Source organism: Oncorhynchus clarkii, chromosome 18 (genome assembly GCF_045791955.1).
Source record: "Oncorhynchus clarkii lewisi isolate Uvic-CL-2024 chromosome 18, UVic_Ocla_1.0, whole genome shotgun sequence".
Classification (NCBI taxonomy): domain Eukaryota; kingdom Metazoa; phylum Chordata; class Actinopteri; order Salmoniformes; family Salmonidae; genus Oncorhynchus; species Oncorhynchus clarkii.
In genome coordinates, this window is record NC_092164.1 from 61,440,738 (window position 1) to 61,454,768 (window position 14,031).

The 14,031-nt window shown below is 40.7% G+C and overlaps 1 protein-coding gene across 1 annotated transcript; it reads right to left on the minus strand.

Moving 5' to 3' along the window:
- LOC139373819 (lipid scramblase CLPTM1L-like) lies at nt 1-13,815 on the minus strand. Its single transcript, XM_071114859.1, has 16 exons — nt 13,200-13,815; nt 12,994-13,088; nt 12,209-12,398; nt 11,648-11,802; nt 10,730-10,926; nt 7,431-7,525; nt 7,049-7,133; nt 5,227-5,330; nt 2,928-2,993; nt 2,763-2,813; nt 2,550-2,632; nt 2,178-2,212; nt 1,763-1,818; nt 1,603-1,647; nt 1,265-1,380; nt 1-856 (listed from the first exon to the last, which is right to left on the minus strand). The coding sequence occupies exons 1-16, from the start codon at nt 13,362-13,364 to the stop codon at nt 766-768; spliced, it is 1,629 nt and encodes a 542-aa protein (XP_070970960.1). The 5' UTR covers nt 13,365-13,815; the 3' UTR covers nt 1-765.
- Nucleotides 13,816-14,031: the final 216 nt, after the last annotated feature.

Here is a 14,031-nt window from a genome sequence, read left to right on the forward strand (position 1 = left end):
TTGATCCTTATAACACTGAAGTCAATTTATTAATTTACTCAAAACTCCACCAAAACAATCAAACACTATCAAATGCTTTAATAACAATTAACAAAATGTAACATCACAAAATTTCACATTCAAAGCACATCAAATATAATTTCCCATATTTGGCACCATCATCTCGTGGTCTTCATGTTCTAATACAAGGTCAAATACAAACCAATGCACATATCTTTTCCTGAATGATCAAACAGGATTCTGGACGTTTTGACCAAGAGAACAAAACGTGGTGACATCAGTCAGCGTCTCCTGATGATGACATCATGATATGAAACACCAGGTGTTCTTTTTTTATAAATTGGATGTGTGGGGATGGGTGGGGGGACGACAGGTGTAGGCAGGCAAGGGGTGTGTGGGACTGAGTTGGTCTCATTCCATAGACAAACACATTCACCAATCATGGTATACATAATGGGTTGGTCCATGCTCCTTCAACTGGAGGCAGCTGTGGTCAATTCAACCAGTGCTGTGCTAGGCATCGCATTGCTTAGGAAAGCCCACTCAAGTCTTCAATGGTCTGGGTAGGTATAAGGTGGTGACTGGCTGGGAGTGAGGGGCTTAGCTTGGCAGTAAGGATAACTGAACCTTCCCTAGGCAAATCCACCTTCTGACAAATAACACCAATGTGTTTTATAGGCATTGTACCCAATCCCAACACAGCAACGTGTAGGTCCATATTCTACATATGGCTCTCAGGACCTGCATGTGTGTCTGTGATCAGCTTTAGTCTTTGTGGGCCTTTCCTTTGGGTTTCTCCTCCTCAGTGTAAGACAGTCCGTATTCGTTCATTCTGGTCTTATCAACAGGATACAGCCTTTACGATAGAAAAATTGTGGAAAAAAGTTGTAGTAAACAAATTGATGCGTTCAATGTGAGGATATTCTGTTGTAGCATTGGAGATATTGTTACTTACAAGCGACAGTCAATTTAGTGCAGTGTGTGTATAGGATCTTCATTTGACCAGTATTGTTGCAGATAAATAATCTTGCAGTAACAGAATTTGAATGTTTAGTCTACAATGTTGTTTGATCAGTGGTTAGTCAATCAGCTGGGAAAAAAGTAGGCTACTTAATATATTAATATAACCTTGTGTTAGTTTGAGTTTTCAGTGAATTTATGTAAATCACAAAGCTCATCGACATTTTCTGCAGCGTAGGGAAATTCTCAGCAAATTCTCAAATTAAGATCCTACCCCTGTGTGCGTATCTGCCGTGTGGCTTACCATCTCTGGTACAAGTAGACGAGGAAGACCACATCATCCCTGAAGCAGGCTAACCGGTGGGAGGTGGGCATTGTGATGATGAAGGCAAATATGTCGTCGATAAAGGTGTTGAACGCCTGGGGATGGACAAATATAAACTACTATCATTAACATCCTTCAGTTTCATCACTTTATGTAGTTTTTCTTTCTGATAGATTTATGGATGTTTCATTGTAACAATTACTACACATTCCAGTAGCCATACTCTTACTGTCCTTCAATGATAAAACCCTTTCTGAGACATCTAACAGTGTAAAACCTGGCGATCCCTCAAATGAGATCTTATATAATTCACTCACTTTATACATGAATGCTTTCCAGGGTAGATGTGCCACAGATTTGAACTGTTGAAACAAGAAAATAATCGATATGGACACCAGCATCTGGCTTTTAGCGGCATGCTAAAGATAACATAGAACAGAAGACATGTGCACTAACACACAGTATAATGTAACTGACCTTGTAGTTAACAAAGAGTTGAGGTAGCATGAAGAGGAATCCAAAAGCGTACACTCCTGTCAAAAAAGAGACCACCAATGACAATATCAATGCTTCTAGTATTAATTATCATGTGATCATGAACATGCACTGACAAAGCATTTCTTATTTGTCCAATGATTCTGCCTATTGACTGAACATACACTAAAACATTTGATCTAAAAAATTTAAAAAAAACAACACTTAAGGTAAATCTGGCTTTTAAAAGTGAATTAAAGCAAATCAAATCAAATTTATTTATATAGCCCTTCGTACATCAGCTGATATCTCAAAGTGCTGTACAGAAACCCAGCCTAAAACCCCAAACAGCAAGCAATGCAGGTGTAGAAGCACGTAACAAATCATGCTGGCTTCAGGATAATGTCAGAGAACATACCATTCACTAAACTGTTGATGATCCAGGAGAACCAACTGCCAAACAGAAAGCAGGTGAGACATTATTACACATTCAAAACACATAGTAGACCGGGTCTGGGCAACATCTCGAGGCTCCAGGGCCACATTGAGATTTCTAAATGCCTACGATGGCCGCACAGATTTTTTTGGGGAAGTTGGTTTGTTAGTCAAACTCTATTTGCAGGCAATAAAAAGAGACGTTATTGCCAGAAGACAGAGGTCCATTGTAATTTCAAGAGTAGTCTGGGGTTTTTTTTAAATCCAAAATAATAATTTCTCGCTCCCAAAAAACTACTACAGTTGTCCATCACTGTAGTAGACCCTACTGTTATTTTCCAGAGTTATAGCCTACCTTTTGTATCTCAAAAACACTAAGGCATAAACCGCTCCTCCAATACACATTGGGTAGAGTAAATACGACAGGTACTTCATTGCCTGGGAAGAGAAGAACGTTGCAAGGAAAATCAAACGGTTGCTATTTATGACAACGCTACTGTATACAAATTGAGGACAAAGGAACACATGTCATTTTTGGACATAAAAAAAGGTATATGTCAAGTCTCACAAGAGTATCATACTCTACAGTCCTCCTCTCTGATTCGTCAGACTTTCCAAACTGTTGGGGAGACAAACACACACTGATATCAATGTAGAACAAACAGAGACCAAACGTAATCCCGAGGAAATTAACTCTGATAAACTGATATCTTTACAAACAAACCAGACTTACAATAAATGTGGGTTTTACACCTTTCCAGATAACCTGTATTTTAAAGGCTTTCTTCACCTTCCACACCTGTAGAGGGACAGATAAACCAGTCAGGCGTTGAGAGGACATAGTGCAATCAACTACAAGAACACAATCATCCACAAGGATCTAAAACATAGGGGATTAAGAGAAACCAGGACACAGGATGATGGAATTACCAAACCTACAAAAGGGGACCACATTGATAGTCACTGAATTGGGCAGCAAACAGAAAAAGATTATCAACTCAATCTGACAAAAGTCAATGGGGTCAGACATTTTACTAACGTGAACAACAGTAACTGTGCAAATAGAGAACTTTAGGGAAACACTGTGTGTGTCCCAAATTGTACCCTATTAACAGACCCTGAGTTACGTCCCAATAATAACTCCTTTCTCCTGCGTCCCAATAATATCGTCATTCTCCTGCGTCCCAATAATATCGTCATTCTCCTGCGTCCCAATAATATCGTCATTCTCCTGCGTCCCAATAATATCGTCTTTCTCCTGCGTCCCAATAATATCATCTTTCTCCTGCGTCCCAATAATATCGTCATTCTCCTGCGTCCCAATAATATCGTCATTCTCCTGCGTCCCAATAATATCGTCATTCTCCTGCGTCCCAATAATATCGTCATTCTCCTGCGTCCCAATAATATCGTCACTCTCCTGCGTCCCAATAATATCGTCATTCTCCTGCGTCCCAATAATATCGTCATACTCCTGCTTCCCAATAATATCGTCATTCTCCTGCGTCCCAATAATATCGTCATTCTCCTGCGTCCCAATAATATCGTCATTCTCCTGCGTCCCAATAATATCGTAATTCTCCTGCGTCCCAATAATATCGTCATTCTCCTGCGTCCCAATAATATCGTCATTCTCCTGCGTCCCAATAATATCGTCATTCTCCTGCGTCCCAATAATATCGTCATACTCCTGCTTCCCAATAATATCGTCATTCTCCTGCGTCCCAATAATATCGTCATTCTCCTGCGTCCCAATAATATCCTCTTTCTCCTGCGTCCCAATAATATCATCTTTCTCCTGCGTCCCAATAATATCGTCATTCTCCTGCGTCCCAATAATATCGTCATTCTCCTGCGTCCCAATAATATCGTCATTCTCCTGCGTCCCAATAATATCGTCATTCTCCTGCGTCCCAATAATATCGTCACTCTCCTGCGTCCCAATAATATCGTCATTCTCCTGCGTCCCAATAATATCGTCATACTCCTGCTTCCCAATAATATCGTCATTCTCCTGCGTCCCAATAATATCGTCATTCTCCTGCGTCCCAATAATATCGTCATTCTCCTGCGTCCCAATAATATCGTAATTCTCCTGCGTCCCAATAATATCGTCATTCTCCTGCGTCCCAATAATATCGTCATTCTCCTGCGTCCCAATAATATCGTCATTCTCCTGCGTCCCAATAATATCGTCATACTCCTGCTTCCCAATAATATCGTCATTCTCCTGCGTCCCAATAATATCGTCATTCTCCTGCGTCCCAAAAATATCGGCATTCTCCTGCGTCCCAATAATATCGTCATTCTCCTGCGTCCCAATAATATTGTCATTCTCCTGCGTCCCAATAATATTGTCATTCTCCTGCGTCCCAATAAAATTGTCATTCTCCTGCGTCCCAATAATATTGTCATTCTCCTGCGTCCCAATAATATTGTCATTCTCCTGCGTCCCAATAATATCGGCATTCTCCTGAAGTGTGCACTCATTTACTACTTCCCACAAATCTATATACCAATCATTTAATTTCAAATGTGAATTATTAAACAAGTGCAAACTTTGTGAGGAAGGACAGTTAAAAAAAACCTGACTCAGTTACACCAGCTCTGTCAGGAGGAATGGGCCAAAATTCACCCAACTTATTGTGGGAAGCTTGTGGAAGGCTACCCGAAACGTTTGACCCAAGTTAAACAATTTAAAAAGGCAATGCTACCAAATACTAATTGAGTGTATGTAAACTTCTGATCCACTGGGAATGTGATAAAATAAATAAAAGCAGAAATAAAATCTCTCTCTACTATTATTCTGACATTTCACATTCTTAAAATAAAGTGGTGATCCTAACTGACCAAAGACAGGGAATTTTTACTAGGATTAAATGTCAGGAATTGTGTAAAACTGAGTTGAAATGTATTTGGATAAGGTATTTGTAGGTATCTGACTTCAACTGTAAATAGCCCTAGTCAGAAGTAGTGCACTACATAGGGAGCCATTTGGGATAAAACCACTAAATGCTTGTGAGGAGATGTACCTCGATCATGGAGCCTACTCCAGCAGGAATGAGGACCAGCAGGCTGGTCTGCTCATCAAACAGGTACATGAAAATCACAATGGTGCTGAAACACCTCCACAGTACTGGAAAGGACCACAAGATAAACACATTTAAGGGGAATAGTGAAAAACTGCAAATACACTGAGCAGACAAAACAGACTGACCAGGTGCAAGTTATGATCCCTCATTGATGTCACTTGCTAAATGCACTTCAATCAGTGTAGAGGAAGGGAAGGAGACTAGATGTCGACCGATTATGATTTTTCAACGTCGATAACGATTATTGGAGGACCAAAAAGAGCCGATACCGATTAAATCGGGCGACTTTATATATATATATATATATCAATATTTGTAATAATGACAATTACAACAATACTGAATGAACACTTATTTTAACTTAATATAATACATCAATAAAATCAATTTAGCCTCAAATAAATAATGAAACATGTTCAATTTGGTTTAAATAATACAAAAACAAAGTGTTGGAGAAGAAAGTAAAAGTGCAATACGTGCCAGAAAAAAAAGCTAACGTTTAAGTTCCTTGCTCAGAACATGAGAACATATGAAAGCTGGTGGTTCCAGCTTTCATCATCTTCAATATTCATAGTCTTCAATAATGAATCTTCAATATTCCCAGTTAAGAGGTTTTAGGTTGTAATTATTATAGGACTATTTCTCTCTATACCATTTGTATTTCATATACCTTTGACTATTGGATGTTCTTATAGGCACTATAGTATTGCCAGCCTCATCTCGGGAGTTGATAGGCTTGAAGTCATAAACAGAGCTGTGCTTCAAGTATTGCGAAGAGCTGCTGGCAAACGTAGAAAAGTGCTGTTTGAATGAATGCTTACGAGCCTGCTGCTGCCTACCATCGCTCAGTCAGACTGCTCTATCAAATATCAAATCATAGACTTAATTATAATAAACACACAGAAATACGAGCCTTAGCTCATTAATATGGCCAAATCCGGAAACTATCACTATCAAGAAATGGTCTTCACACAGTTCTCAACGAGCCAGGCGGCCCAAACTGCTGCATATACCCTGACTCTGCTTGCAAAGAACGCAAGAGAAGTTAATATGAATTTCTTTTAACTAATTATGCAGGTTTAAAAAAATATACCTGTGTGTTGATTTTAAGGAAGGCATTGATGTTTATGGTTCGGTACGTTGGTGCAACGACAGTACTTTTTTTCACAAATGCGCTCGTTAAATCATCACCTGTTTGGCGAAGTAGGCTGTGATTCGATGATAAATTAACAGGCACTGCATTGATTATTTGCAACGCAGGACAAACTAGTTAAACTAGTAATATCATCAAACATGTGTAGTTAACTAGTGATTATGTTAAGATTGATAGTTTTTTTTAAAAGATAAGTTTAATGCTAGCTAGCAATTTACCTTGGCTCCTTGCTGCACTCACGTAACAGGTGGTCAGCCTGCCACACAGTCTCCACATGGAGTGCAATGTAATCAGCATCCAAAAATGCTGATTACAGATTGCTATGAAAACTTGAAATCGGCCATGCCAATTAATCGATCGACATCTAGAGATAGGTTAAAGAAGGATTTTTAATCCTTGAGACATGGATTGTGTATGCGTGCCATTCAGAGTGTGAATGTACGAGACAAATTATTTAAGTGCCTTTGAACGGGGTATGGTAGTAAGTGCCAGGCACAGCGGTTTGTATTAATTTCAAAAGTTTTAAATTCAAAATCATGTACTGAATTACTTTAATTGGAATTGACCCCAAACCCTGCCTAACAGCATCTTCGTAAGAAGTCCACCCACCTGCTTTGCTGGACATTCCCACCATGCTTTTCTTCTGCTTCCAGAAGCTGATGTCATGTTTGAAGGCCAGGAAATCAAACAGGAGCTGCAAATGAAACATGCTTTTAAGTTGCAATGTGACAAAGGAATCATTTAGTGAATCTCAGTCATGCATGTGTGTGGCAAGTAGATCTAGCGGTTAAGACCATTGGGCCAGTAACAGCCTCAAAGTTAGCTGGTTCGAATCCTCGAGCCGACTAGGTGAAAAAAAATCTGTCTATGTGCACTCCTGTAAGTCACTCTGGATAAGAGAACTGCTAAGTTACTAAACATTTTAAAATATAAACGTTAAAAGATGATCATCACTTCATTTATATGGAACAGTAAGACTTCACATTCTTACATGAAAGGCAGCCACGAAGAAGGTGAGGGCTAAGAAGTACAGGTTGGTTTCCACAAAAATGCCCTTGATTTCATCAGCATCTTTCTCAGTGAAGCCTGAAATCACAACAAACCAAATTATTAAAAAGGCTCCCACCAGAGTGCACAGCTGACCCCATTTTGACGTAATTCCTTGCCGTTGAGCGGAAATAATTGTTTTAGGTTCCATCTCTGAAGAGTCAGAAGTTTACATACACCTCAGGTTTGTAGGTCTTCTTGCTCGCACACACTTTTTCAGTTCTGCCCACACATTTTCTATAGGATTGAGGTACGGCCTATGTGATGACCACTCCAATACCTTGACTTTGTTGTCCTTAATTTCTCTGGGATAGGTGGCAGTATTTTCACGTCCGGATGAAAAGCGTGTCCAAAGTAAACTGCCTGCTACTCAGGCCCAGAAGCTAAGATATGCATATTAGTAGTAGATTTGGATAGAAAACACTCGGGAGTTTCTAAAACTGTTTGAATCATGTCTGTGTATAACAGAATTTATTTGGCAGGCGAAACCCCGAGGACAAACCACTGTTCCTAGGCCGTCATTGAAAATAAGAATTTGTTCTTAACTGACTTGCCTAGTTAAATAAAGGTAAAAAAATATCCTCATGATGCCATATATTTTGTGAAGTACACCAGTCCCCCCTGCAGAAAAGCACCCCCACAACATGATGCTGTCACCCCCATGCTTTACGATTGGGATGGTGTTCTTCGGCTTGCAAGCTTCCCACGTTTTCCTCCAAACATAACGATGGTCATTATGGCCAAACAGTTCTACTTTTGTTTCATCAGACCAGAGGACATTTCTCCAAAAAGTACGATCTTTGTCCCCATATGCAGTTGCAAACCGTAGTCTAGCTTTTTATGGTGGTTTTGGAGCAGTGGCTTCTTCCTTGCTGAGCGGCCTTTCAGGTTATGTCAATATAGGACTCGTTTTACTGTGGATATAGATACTTTTGTACCTGTTTCCTCCAGCATCTTCACAAGGTCCTTTGCTGTTGTTCTGGGACTGATTTGCACCAAAGTACGTTAATCTCTAGGAGACAGAACGTATCTCCTTCCTGAGAGGTATGACGGCTGCGGGGTCCCATGGTGTTTATACTTACGTATTATTGTTTGTACAGATGAACGTGGTACCTTCAGCTGTTTGGAAATTGCTCCCAAGGATGAACCAGACTTGTGGAGGTCTACAATTGTTTTTCTGAGGCTGATTTCTTTTGATTTTCCCATGATCAAGCAAAAGAGGCACTGAGTTTGAAGGTAGGCCTTGAAATACATCCACAGGTACACCTTCAATTGACTCAAATGATGTAAATTAGCCTATCAGAAGCTTCTAAAGCCATGACATCATTTTCTGGAATTTTCCAAGCTGTTTCGTGTATGTAAACTTCTGACCCACTGGGATTGTGATACAGTGAAAAAATTACTTGTGTCATGCACAAAGTAGATGTCCTAACCGACTTGCCAAAACTATAGTTTTTAATTAACAAGAAATTTGTGGAGTGTTTGAAAAACGAGTTTTAATGACTCCAACCTAAGCTTATGTAAACTTCCGACTTCAACTGTACATAATAACGAATTGGGGAAAGAATGTCCTGGAGATTTCCACATAGACTGGGAAAACATAAACAAATAGAGAACTGACAGCTGTCAGTTTAGCTAGCATGCTATCCTTAGCTATCTATCTTGCTAACCTTATCTAGCTTGCTAATGTTATGTGTTGTTTTTTAAACCACACTGTATTCAAAAGATTAGCCAGCTGGCTGGTTCTAGAGCTGGATTTGTCATAAGTATAAATCGGGAAACCAGTATCTTTGACTTCACCATCTATTGCTGTCTAAAAAGTTTTAACATCTTCCATAAGAGACGTGTTTTTCTACATTGTAATGGACACGGTGCAACCTTTGGTAGGTAGACTGCTAGCAGACTTCAGCTGCTGCACAGCAAATCCAAGTCAGCCCGTGCTCATGGTTCTCAGTTAAATGATAGGCTACGCTACAATGACTTCGCTCATGATGCACGTGGTAAATGACACGTCACAACACCCTGAGCGCATCGGACACGAAACACCAATACAATTGCACAACAAAATAAATGTTATTTCGTGGGTGCCTGTTCATTATAGGATAGACACTGGTGGTTTAGCTGAAGTAATCAAAGCAGTGAAGCGTGTAGCGAAGCAAGACTTTAGTGGTCAAAAACTTCCATCTTGGGGCGACGGGGGCGGGGAGCAGGGTCCCAAAATGCAATCATAACACACAATTAAACCATTTATAAAAATGGTCATGTTCTATAAAGACTAGCTCAACAATTTGTGAAAAATGACAAATTATACATTTTATTATGTTAATTTTCTGGTAAAAAGGGTAGGTGCAAAAACATGCGTTTGCATCCCCTATTTTCATTTGCTCCATGTCTCAGCTGGCCAAGTGTAGACTATGGTGGCCAAGTGTAGACTATGGTGGTCAAGTGTAGACTACGGTGGCCAAGTCTAGACTACGGTGGTCAAGTGTAGACTATGGCAAAAAGCAGTTTAGTTCAGTCGGAACGAGGAAGAACTTTGCAGGTGTTTCTGATTAATAAACAATGCCATGCTGGTGGATAGTAACGTTCAACTAAAACCCAGCGCTAAAGAAACAGACAAAAGTATTAGCACATCCTAAACACACCGCATTGCCACAGAAAAAAATTAAAATCCCCACTTTGGATGTCCCACTTCCAAGCCCAAATATATCGAATTTCGACTTAAACTATGACTTATTGACTTCAAATTGTTGTATAACATCATGGGTAAGCTCTGGTCATTGTCTTTCAGTCTAAACATTTTTATTTCCTCCCTTTATCAAACATCAGTTTGCATGTTCAAACCGACAAAACAAAGGATTTTATTTTATATTTCTCACTACAGTTATTGAACCTCTTCCCCTCAGACTTCATTAATGACAGAACAGTAGCAACTATAGGACAGAAGTCACTCTCGTGATGCGGTCGTTCAGTTTGTGATCCTCTGGCGGTAGGTAGTATGACTCATGCAGATTAGTGTCAATTCCGTACACTAGTATCAACTAGCATAATGGGTGCTGTTTCCCGGACAGATTACGCCTAGTCACGACTAAAAAGCAACCTCAATGAAGAATCTACATGGAAAATAATGTTTTGTCCAGGCCAAGGCTTGATCTGTGTCCGGTAAACCGTCCCAATGAGTTTGGTCATAGTACTAGCCATAGAGATATTGAATTATAATGCTATTTCTATAGTACTACTCACCGAACTGTTGCAGAGAGTAGACGGCATCTTGCATGTGAATCCAGAAGCGGAGTTTCCCGAGGGAGATGGTGTCATAGGAGATAGTGAGAGGGAGTTCCGTGCTGGTGCTGTTGATCTCCATCAAGTCCTTCACTCTGTTGCTCAGCTCATCCACAAACAGCAGTGGAAGGTACACCCTCTTCTTTCCATTTTGAAATCTGGAACACAGTAAAACAATTGCTACTGTTGTGTCATTAATGAAGTCTGAGTGGAAGAGGCTCTGACAGCTGTCAGTTCTCTATTTGTTTATGCTTTCCCGGTCCCATGTGGAAATCTCCAGAACATTCTTTCCCATCCCCAATTCGTGATTATGTATAAGAGGTGGAACCTAAAACAAGCATTTCCGCTCGAAGGCAAGGAATTACGTCAAAATGGGGGTCGGCTCTGCACTCTTGTGGGAGCCTTTTAATGAGTTGATTTGTTGTGATTTCAGGCTTCACTGAGAAAGATGCTGATGAAATCAAGGGCATTCGTGTGGAAACCAACCTGCACTTCTTAGCCCTCACCTTCTTCGTGGCTGCCTTTCATGTAAGAATGTGAAGTCTTACTGTTCCATATAAATGAAGTGATGATCATCTTTAAATAAAGGCTCTGGAACTTCAATTTAGAATTGTTGTATTGTAATACAAAGCAAGAGTTGGCACACCCCCAAAAAGTTGGTAAAGGTGCTGACTAACAGCGGGTAAACTGTAGGCTCTGAAAATAAATAAAGAGAGTCACACTCTATATACAAGCTCCCAGTAATTGATTGGGTAAACCACCCATGTTTCAGCATCACTGTGCCTTCTTCACCCTGAAGAAGGTGTTGTGTATTGTATCATTAGTTCCAGCTGTCCATTTATGAGTGTATGATGAATTGTATCATAAGTGCGTTCTTACACTCGCAGGTAGCGGTGCACGTCGCTGGGCAGGAAGTCCCTGTCGAAGATAAAGTCCTCTGACACCACATTGAGGGTGAGACGGGAGCGCCAGTGAGACACGGGCCGTTCCACTGCAGAGTCACCTCCTTTGGGCTTCCGTTTCAGCTGCTCCGCCTGCCCTGGGCACAATGACCACAGCAGATCAGAGAGAAAAAGACCAGGGAAAAAATCAACATCACAATCAGCATGACAGTTTTAAAGATGTACTCCACAGAAAATGCATTCCAAAGTGAAAGGTATTAAAATGTACCAGACTGATTAAAAAAAAGATGCTATAAAGGGACAATTCAGAAGAGTTGATTCCAAGGCAAGACACTGTCTGCGCATACAGACATACCCTAATAATGAAGAGACGTATGAAAGTCTTGCTTTGGATCTTGTAAATGTTGGTTACGTCCCAAATATCACTTTACTCCCTTTATAGTGCACTACTTTTCACCAGAGCCCATAGTAGTGAACTAAAAAGGGAATATGGTGCTATTTAGAATGCAGCCATTGTGCGGTGTAATCGTAGTCTGACCTGTGTTGCTTCCTCCCCTGAGATCAGGCTGACTTCTGGTGGTTTGGGTATCATGTAGGTGGTGAGCTGGGACACCAGATGCACCTGTCTGGGGTCCTGCCACGGGGACATACCTGCCTGGTGAAGAAACACCATGGCATAGAGCGTCCCATTCTTACAGGTCTTCTTTGGGAGAGACACATTCACTATCCTTTAGGAAAAGGGATACATAGGTGAATATGAACTGGTTGGTTCAAGCCCTGAATGCTGATTAGCTGACAGCCGTGGTATATCAGACCATATACCACGGGTATGACAAAACAGTTATTTTTACCGCTCTAATTACGTTGATAACCAGTTCATAATAGCAATAAGGCACCTCTGGGGTTTGCGGTATATGGGAAATATACCAAGGCAAAGGGCTCTATCCAGGCACTCTAAGTTGTGTCGTGCGTAAGAACATCCCTTAGCCGTGGTATATTGGCCATATACCACAAACCCCCTTGTGCCTTATTGCGTAAATATAGCAGGGAGAGAGATGTCAATCTTTGCAGGTTGAAGTAGTCTCTATATGCGGTTTGTTCAATGTTAATCAGTTACTATGAATGTGGGCAGATATCTGCACTCGTTTTGGTTCCAGATGACTTACTAATATGGAGTCCTAGTCATCCTGCAAATACCCAGAGAGCACTGACTGTGTCTACCACAAAGTTTCCATTGGTGATCATCGTGCTTATTACAACTGACTGACTGATAGATAGATAGATAGATACCACCATATCCTGTCACCGTAAGAAATGTTGCACCTTTCAAACTTGGTCTCAACATCAAAGTCCTCCTCCTCGTGAATGAGGGTGTGTCCCCCATCAGCATTGGGTCGCAAGGCTGTGTAGATACTCAGCTGGGATTGGGGAATAAAGAACATAGCAAATGTTCACGAATCAGTTTCCACACCCAAAACAACTGTCTGACTGGCAAGTTTTCATTCCATCTAGCAATGATGCATACAAACCTGCAATCTTGGTTTTCCTGCCAAATATGGGTTGATGCAGTTTTCGAATTTGGGGTTCTCACAAGGTTTGGTGTAAACGATGCCATACATCACCCAGCAAGTGTGCAAAACATACACAACGAACACCCCGACTATCAGCGTCGTGAAAGAGGTTTTCTGAAACATGCTCCGGACTCCCGTCTAGTCATTCAAATACGAAATGAGTCAGGCAGATACCGTAGCGACTCTATCCTCTTCTGAAACCGAGCCAAGGACAGATGCGAAACTCAGAGAGAATTTAGCTGAGGCAGATTAACATCGGTTGATGAATTGCTCATACTGTAACGTTAGTGTAGTTTATGGACTGGTCATTAAGGTCACAGGTGTCTGCTGGTGCTAGGCTAACCATGGCTAGATATCGTTGACCACACTGTAAGTCTCCTCATGTCTTTTACCAATCAAATGTAATGGCTATTGGTTCATATTTTGTGCATTATAAAATCCCCGAATTCTGCTCGTCACTTTGCATCTCGAAATTGCAATATCACGGCTATTTTAAAGAAGCATGGATGTGTCATCTAGCTACTTCCGTGATTTATTTCCTGGTTACGATAGTCAGGAAAGTATCAAACTGCGGCTGCGCAAATCCAACAATCTGCATACCAGCTGAATATATCTTGGCCACTAGATGTCATCCATGCTCCATGCAGTGCACTCTTGATTATAATGTCGGTTTTTCCAAGTCACCTTTACACTGTCAGTGCCAGGTCTACATCAACAATAGAAGCATTATTATGTTTTATTTTCCCCCGTAGATTTGTACATGTATTGTAGAAACGAATTAAAATATGTT